Genomic DNA, 8,492 nt, shown 5'->3' on the forward strand with positions numbered 1-8,492 from the left:
TCATTAGTGCACCTGAACGCAGCCTGTGTAGGACAAACAGGAGAGCTTGAAACTTCTGCTCTGCATTTCTAAACTCTAAAAAAAAAAATAATAATAAAAAAAAAGGTTTCGTCCAGTCGAGCCAACGGGACATCAGTGATGAATTTCAGGGAGAAAAACGGAACCGCTTCCCTTTCATTCCACGAATATCTCGGGGACGTTTGACACCTGCAGGACACGCGGTGCACTACTTCCCCCTACTGGCGGCAAGTCACAATTGCATCCTGCACAAATCAGGTTTATGAACGATGCATTCAACAAAAGCACGTTTCAAAATGAAAATGAAGAACTTTTACAAACACCGGTTTAACATAAAAGAAACTCGCCTTTATTTTAAGAGTACACATGAAATCAATTTTAAAAAATACACGGTCATGTGCTATGTCTTTTATACAAATAATTAGCATAGAGATATTGACATGATAAACACTGTACAACGTACGGAAATACACGCATGCAAACCTGCGAACTCGAACGATGCAGAGGACCTCCGACGGTCCAGTGAAGAATCCGCTGACTTAACATCTATGTCCTTTCAGTTTAAAAATGTACTTTTTTTCTTCTTTTTTTTAAATACTGCACTAATTGCTCACAAAAAGGGGGCGGGGCTTACAAATTACTAACAAATTATAAAATGCTATAAAATAAAAGCCAAGAAGGAGTATAACCCTAAAAAAAAAAAAAACAATGCCCACGTTAAAATCGTTTTATTTTCAACAGTATGTAAAGAGACAGACTACGCGTATAAATATTAAACATATTGACAAATTATGTACAGGTTGTTTTTATATTTTTTTCTGAGGGGAATTTTAGTTCAGACTTTACGTTGACTGTTTTCAGACCTCACTGGGACGCCAAGGTTTTCTCCAAAACGTCAACGTCGACCAACGGCAGAGATGCAACTTCAAAAAACACCCTGAAAAAAACAAAAAACATATTAAAGATTGGATTAATTAGCCAGAATTATAAATTTAATCTCCAGATTTCGAAATGAGCCTTTGGTGAGAGACTTGCTTGTGCGAGTATTTGTTCCTGATGGCTCTCAGTCTGTCGTCGGGAGGAGACGAAAGCATCGCGTGGAGCTTTCTGACGACGGGCGCCAAATCGGACGTCTGGTAGCCGGAGTGGAACTGCAGGATGGGAGACTGCGGGGACGAGAGAAGGGGGGACATCTTTTACTGGTGCGCATGGAAAATTCAGCCGTTTTCAGGAGGATGTCGAGTTTATAATCTCGGTCATTATTAAGCCGAGTCTATCTTGGTTTTTCAAACCAGGCGTAGCTATCCAGCTGTAATAGGACTTATTATTATTATTAGTCTTTTATATATTAGATTTTGTCTTTTATTTTTTTTTTACATGCATCTCACCATTAAATGCTGGCAGTAAACATATTGTTTCATGATTGTCACGACACTTTATAAAACTTTGAAACTAATATGTGCTCAGAGCCAAACGTACATAAATGTCTTTTTTTTTTTCTTTTTGTCACACTGAAGTTTTTGCACATCTTTTGACCACAACCTTTAAATCATGAAAATGACAATTAAAATACCAAATTGTATTTAATATCAAATTTGAGCTGCCCGTTTTTAATCTCCTGTTCATCATTTTAAATTAACTCCCTCGTGTATTTGATCTTTTAATGTGATGTTCACTCCGTGAAAAACTTGTGTTTTGAAAAGCGCCTTATAAATAAAGTTTCCCGTTCACTGGGGTTGCAGCGGTGTGCTGTTGTATTAAAATTGATGGTTATTATACCGTGCAAAAGACCTCGGAGGAAAAAAAAAAGAAAGAAAAATGCAACCAACGGAGATGCTCGCCTGCGTGTTGGGACTTTTTCCTCCTCCGCTGCCTGTTAGACTGAGCCGAGGGTGCCACACACACACACACACACACACACACACACACACACACACACACACACACACACACACACACACACACACACACACACACACACACACACACACACACACACACACACACACACACACACACACGCGCGAAAAGGAAACTGATAGTATCCCCCTCTGCACCCTGGAAAAAGGGCTTTGAAACAGACTTTTGACATCTTAAAAATGAAAGCGAGTTTGTCCTCGAGGACTCCGAGTGTCTCCAAAGGAGGAAACGCATCAAAGATCTTCCAGACAGTCGAACTACGGAACTCTCAGATCTCTTTTTTGTTGTTGTTGTTGTTGTTTAGTTTTTCTGAATATTGGAAGACAAACTGTTACGGTTTTATATGTCGGCATGTAGCAACGCTTATTTTGCTGAATTTGCATTTCATCAAAATTAATAATCAAATATTTTCCCCTGAGAAACAAATGTGAAAAAAACAAAAAACACTTTCAGAGAGCTACAGTTTTAAATAAGTATCAAACCCCATAAACTGACGTAAGAGAAACTCAGGTGTGTTTTGTTTTTGGTTTTTTTTTTTGTCGCGTTGCGGTGACTCACCCATCCTCCCAGGTCTTTGGTGACCAGCGCCGTCAGCAGGCAGGCGGAGGCCAGCAGCGAGCCCCGGTCCGTCACCAGGTCCATCTCCATCAGGCTCATCTCGCAGAAGAAGCGAGCCAGAGTCAGCGTGTCCATGCCGGCGCTCGCACACTGCGGAGAGCCGACGGAGAGAAACGCTCAGCGCGAGGACTTGTAAGTCACACAGGAAGTGTTGTAATGTTAACCTTTGACCTCGTGGAACTTGATGCCGGGATGGAGTCATATAAACAGATACAAAGAGAAGGGGGGGGGCGGGGGGTGAGAAGATATTTTGGCCTGAGGAGAGAGAGAGAGAGAGACACACACACACACACACACACACACACACACACACACACACACACACACACACACACACACGCACACACGCGCACACACACACCTTGGCATAGCGTCTGAGGAAGCGATACGGGATGGGGATGTTGATGTCGAACGACAGCGTCTGCAGGATGTTGGCCTCCATGGAGATGAGCTCCTCCTTCTGGTACGCATCGTCACAGATGTACAGGAAGTCGTCGAGGCACGGCGGGCAGCGCTCCTGCAGGAATCGGCAAGAGACGCGCGCAAGTGTGACGGGCGAAGAGCGGGTTTTTTTTCCTGACCTCCCGCCTCGAAGGCATTTTAGAGTCCCGCGGTGTGTTTACAAGGACGACGTCCGCTTTCTGATCTTTTCGGGGAGGAGGTTGTTTTTTTTTTGCAAGAAAAACAATCTCTTGTTCATCTCAAACTAAAACAATGCAGGCATCAGCACGGAAAGACGAGTCTATGGAGCTAAAAGTGAAGAAACAAAACCTGCTTTAACAATGATCAGTGATTCGCTAACAAACAAGATCGGTCCGCCGATACGGATTTTTCACGGCCGATACCGATTATTGGTGATCAAGGACACCGATAAACTGTATTTATTGTAAAAACTAAGAAATCCTTTATTGAAGCACCAGCAGCTATTTTTTTTTTTTTTTTTTTTTTTTTACAAACGTTTTCGGCGTCTCCTCACCTCGAACTTGGAGGCGATGAGCATGGCGGTGGAGCCGACCAGCTGCAGCAGCTCCCTGTGAACGGGGGTCTTCGACAGGAAGTGGTCCGTCATCTTCACGGCCAGGTAGAGGGTCTCGTGGTACAGCTCAAAGTTCTCCTGCACAAGCGGAGACGGTGGTGTGAACGGAAGCGCAAAGAGGGAGCTCGTCTCGGGACGGACGGCGGCAACACACAGCTTTGTTTTGTTGTAATTTAGTTTCTGGGGTCCCTCAAATTTACAAAAGAATGACCTTTTTAACATCTTTTATTTAACCCTCCTCCACCCTCCGAAAAAAAAAAAGAAGAAATATCTCTCACCTGCACTTCGACCAGCCAGTCGATCAGGATCGCCCTCATCTCTGGGTTGAGGCTGGGCTGCTTGGGCATGTAGTTACAGAGGACAAACTTCTCCTGCACACAATAAAACACAAGAGCGATGAGACGGAAGCACAAAAGATGAACTTTTAAATCCAGAATTGGTCCCTAAAGTAGCCTTTTCAAAAACGACATAAAAGGCCCTCAAACCCAGAGAAACACGCTTCGCTATGATGACAGTATTTGCGTTCGGCTCACCTCTCTCTCTTTAAGGTAGTCGAAGTTGATCTTTGCGTACTCCGGACACATGGAACTGTCCTCCGAGTTCTCAGAGTCGATGTCGAACTCCTCCGGGATCTAGGAGGATGAAGGAAATGTGAGGAATTGAGGCAAAATGTTCCCCCGAAACGTACATCTTCTTTGGAAGTGTATCATTTCCCCCTTACCTGTTGTTTCCGCAGGTGTGCCGGCACTTCACGAGCAGCAGGGGGCGCAGCTTCAACCAGCTCTTCAACTGGAGCTGCTGCATATGTCCGCCTGTCCTTCTCCTCCTCCTTTTGCTCCTCCTTCTGCTCCTCCTCCTCCTTTTCTCTGTCGTCTGTTGTTCCCTCAGAGCTCACAGAGGAAGATGACCTGCAGGCGGAAGGAAGTTAAAAGAGGTCTCATACTGGCAAGAGAACCACGCCAAAAAGAAATTAAATCCGGAGATAAATAGCTGATCATTTACTTTTGCAGGTTGGCCTGATTCTTTGCCGACACCGAGGTGGAGCTCGTCTTCACGCTCTTCTTCCCCGGTCCCTTCTTCCTTCCCGGAAGGCTGATCTGGACTTTATGAGCCTGGGAACAAAAGTGATGTGGAGATCAGGATTTTGTAATCTGTGTCGTAAACACAGACTCACTCATTACTCAATTGTAAATTAAGACTTTAAACATTTCTATTTCATCCTGTGTGATAATATTTTGGGGGGGGGGGAGAGAGAGAGAGAGAGAGAGAGAGAGAGAGAGAGAGAGAGAGAGAGAGAGAGAGAGAGAGAGAGAGAGAGAGAGAGAGAGAGAGAGAGAGAGAGAATCCACTTTCCTTTCCAAAAACAGTCAAAAGGGATAAAAGTCCAACCGGTGAAATATCACAGTTGGCTTCACAAGAGCTTCGGCTGTTACGAGGTGAACAAACAAACGTAATGAGCGTTTCACACCCCGGTGAGGAAGCAGAGTGCACACATTCACAGCACAGTGGAGCTCCACCATGAGCCCAGTTCCACATTCACAGCACGGTGGAGCTCCGCCATGAGCCCAGTTCCACATTCACACCACGGTGGAGCTCCGCCATGAGCCCAGTTCCACATTCACAGCACGGTGGAGCTCCGCCATGAGCCCAGTTCCACATTCACACCACGGTGGAGCTCCACCATGAGCCCAGTTCCACATTCACAGCACCACATGTCACACACGTCTAAACACGTCACGTGTCCAGGACCTTTAGGGAGAGCGTTGCTCGACTGTTGACGTAATCATTTTCCAATTTTGCGGGACCGATAATTTTTTTTTTTTTCCTTCTTCATACTTTTACGATCATTTCTTCGTCACATGATGAATCTGTTAAAAAAAAAAAAGGTCTATAAATTAAATGAGAAGAATCTCAAGACGCCCGGACAAGACAAAGCAGCTGAAAACATTTAGTGAAGACGGCATGGTGCAGTGTTGTTACGGAGTTACGCAAGCTTAAATTAAATGAAGGGTTTTTAAAAAGCATGTTTTCTTTAGAAAAAAAAAAAAAAAATTGCTAAAATTACACCACCTGCCACAGCTACAAAGGCAATTATCATCCGATCTTTACATTTCCAGCAGTATTCGAGCACCACACGATTCTGTAAGGAACGGGGAGATTTCATCCAAATCCCTTTATGCTAAATGTGTCATTTGACAGCTCCCCAAAATATAATCAGTTGCACAATCCAGATTCCGTTTAAAATAAAAAATAAAATAGAAAAATCCTTGCGCCCCTCGGCAAAACTGAGAAACCGTGAAAGTCTCGGCTGAGACCGGCCTTCACATGATTTCTGACCGGACTGCAGGTTGGAGGCACAGAAGAGAGGTTGTAAAATGTAAAGAGTTAAATATGTATAGCATGTGTAGTGCCCATTTTTCCCCCACAGTGATTAAAAGTGTGACAGGAGAGAGAAAACAAACAATTTAAAAAACAAACAAACACAGAAACTACTTGGGGGGGGGGGGGGGAGTTCTTCCACAATTTGAGATTTTCCTTTGGACCGCCACTTCAGTTCATTGCGATGGTATATTTGCGGTATTATAACATACAAGAGGCACACCAGGTTATTAACATTATAAACAAAATGTTGACCAGAACATCCTTTTCACACCGTCAGTAGAAAAAGAAGTCCGGGTCCGTTTCCAGTGCGTCGCTCTGCTTTTAGTGCGAATAAACACAGCAGAGGTTACAACTTTCTCACGATACACAACACTCCACATCGGGACATGAATATGAATGCGATGTTAGGAAACTCAGACATCTGATGTGTCGGGGATGAAATGAACCCAACAGGGGGGGGGGGGGGGGGAATGGCCAATTTTTTTGGATCAACGATAACAAAAGACAAAAAAAAAAAGATGCAACAAGCCGACGAATCTGTCCGAGAACGGTTTTATAACATACAACATCTTTTTATTTTTCTTAGGTTAAATAAAACATGCCGTATTTATATTTTCCTTCCAAACAAAACAGCAATATTTATCCTACTTAAACAAGCCTGAATGGTGCTTGAAGTAATCCACGCTAAAGCGACCGTGCACTTTAAAATGCTTCACACTGCAGACATATTGTTGCACCCCGTTTCACACACACACACACACACACACACACACACACACACACGCACACACACACACAACGCAAGAGATGTGACGAGGTTGCGGCAAACAAACGTTTCTTTCTGGATGATGTAGATATTCTATGTCAAAGCCTTTATCAAGCAACACCAACTGAAGTGTCAATATTATCGTGCATGTCTTGGCTTTAAAATCCACGTAGGTTTGGGCTTGTTGCAATTATTTGAGCTGACAGCAGCCATTTTGCAGACTCTTCAGACTCCATCCATCCCAAGTCATCCGCATATAAATCATCAAACAAATGGATGATCGAGATGCTTCATTTCTAATATTTGAATATTAGGATTTAGAGGCAGAGCTAACTACCGCTCTTCTTCTTCTCCTCCTCCTCCTCCTTCATAAGGGGTATTACTAACCAATTATTAGGTAATAAAGAAACAAGACAAAGATGAATGGAACCGCTTCACCTCCACCTGTAACTTCAGCTGCTGGCGTGTCAGTCAAACTCAAAACCATCAGCGAGCTGTCTTAAGTCGACAGAAGTCAGTTGAATATTCCGCAATAAACACGGAGCTTTTGTGTGCACTTTAAAACAGGGGGAGGCTTTTTATTTGGATCTTTTTTTTTAATTTTTTTTTTTAATTTTCTAACGTAGACAAAAGTGACGTTTACATTAGAGGGGTCCAAATTCAGCTTCGACCCTGACCTCCCGAATACCAACCCGTGAAAGAGGACTTACATTGGTGATGTCTATGAAAGCGGTCCTCTTCTTGGGAGCTCCTTGGGTAGGCGACGAGGACCTCTTCACCTGCGGGCCTTCCTCCTGCATCGCAAACAAACAACGAAACACGCCATATTAGCCACAAATCAACGTTGCACATGTACGGGGCTGGGATTTATATATATATATATATATTATTTTTTTTTTTACGTTGCATCATGAAGTCGATCCTTACCGTGCACCGCTCAGCTGCTGCTTTTCCAGCCGTGGTCGCATGCTGGCCACCCGGCTTGGGTATCTTGCTCCCAGCGGCTGCTGTGGGCTTCTTTCCCCGCAGTAAAGGCATCGCTGACTCCTTAACGTTATCTTTCCGAAAAACCAGCGCTGCACTTGCTGCGCCGTATTCTGTTATTATCAAAGAAATGCACACAAAAAAACAACAACAACACCGCACTTTGATGTTTGGCAGTTGTTGTTGGGTTTTTTTTTTTAGCTGGTTTAGCTGCTAATGACACAGTAAAAACCGAGCTTAAATTTGATGTTTTCTTTTACCTGACAGTATATTCTTTCGTGTTTCGTCCCAGTCGCTTAGTTTTCGGAGGAAAGAGCCCGCTCGTAGCTGTCGTAAATACTCCGGGGTCGCTGCGTTGTTTCATAGACGAGAGCTCAACAAAAGTGGTTCAGCTGCGGATACAAATTTCCTGCGCTTCGCTTTCATTGGCTACAATTTGAGCCCAAGCGGACCAATAGGAAAGTCGCTGAGGATGCCGTTGATAGGGAGCGTTGGTTTTATCGTTCCGGGTCTGCCCGGCTGCGTCAACGTTTAAACGAATGTTTGATTAAAGCGTGAAAATATATATATATACATATACTGTATATTATTTAAAAAAATATATATATGTATAGGTTAACTTGTAATTTTGGAAGATTATTCAATAGTTTGAGTGCTTTTTTTTCTTCTTTTTTTTTTTTTCCAGTGAAGAAAACCCCACTATAACGTTTTAATTGTAAAACTAACCCCGGCCCACCTCATTCTGTTGACCAAAATCCAACGAACCCT

The 8,492-nt window shown here is 43.5% G+C and overlaps 1 protein-coding gene across 1 annotated transcript; it reads right to left on the minus strand.

Moving 5' to 3' along the window:
- Nucleotides 1–350: 350 nt before the first annotated feature.
- On the minus strand, nt 351–8,080 carry ccnb3 (cyclin B3). The gene is made up of 12 exons (XM_069707907.1): nt 7,985–8,080; nt 7,668–7,837; nt 7,451–7,534; nt 4,595–4,704; nt 4,314–4,500; nt 4,126–4,224; nt 3,871–3,963; nt 3,533–3,670; nt 2,918–3,073; nt 2,497–2,646; nt 1,054–1,184; nt 351–955 (listed from the first exon to the last, which is right to left on the minus strand). The coding sequence occupies exons 2-12, from the start codon at nt 7,776–7,778 to the stop codon at nt 883–885; spliced, it is 1,332 nt and encodes a 443-aa protein (XP_069564008.1). The 5' UTR covers nt 7,779–7,837; nt 7,985–8,080; the 3' UTR covers nt 351–882.
- Between the last annotated feature and the right edge of the window lie 412 nt (nt 8,081–8,492).

The sequence above is a fragment of the Brachyistius frenatus genome, unplaced genomic scaffold (assembly GCF_029030835.1).
Source record: "Brachyistius frenatus isolate BFR_SWC_R1_liver_20210118 unplaced genomic scaffold, ASM2903083v1 Contig_73, whole genome shotgun sequence".
NCBI classification, from domain to species: Eukaryota; Metazoa; Chordata; class Actinopteri; family Embiotocidae; genus Brachyistius; species Brachyistius frenatus.

Bases quoted from the DNA above. Each gene is read 5' to 3' on its own strand.
- ccnb3 (XM_069707907.1), bottom strand. From the start codon at position 7,778: ATGCCTTTACTGCGGGGAAAGAAGCCCACAGCAGCCGCTGGGAGCAAG. The intron at 3,074-3,532 runs GTGAGGAGACGC...CGATTCCTGCAG, and splicing joins TCATCGCCTCCAAGTTCGAG to GAGCGCTGCCCGCCGTGCCT. The intron at 956-1,053 runs GCAAGTCTCTCA...TGTTTTTTTCAG, and splicing joins AGGAACAAATACTCGCACAA to GGTGTTTTTTGAAGTTGCAT.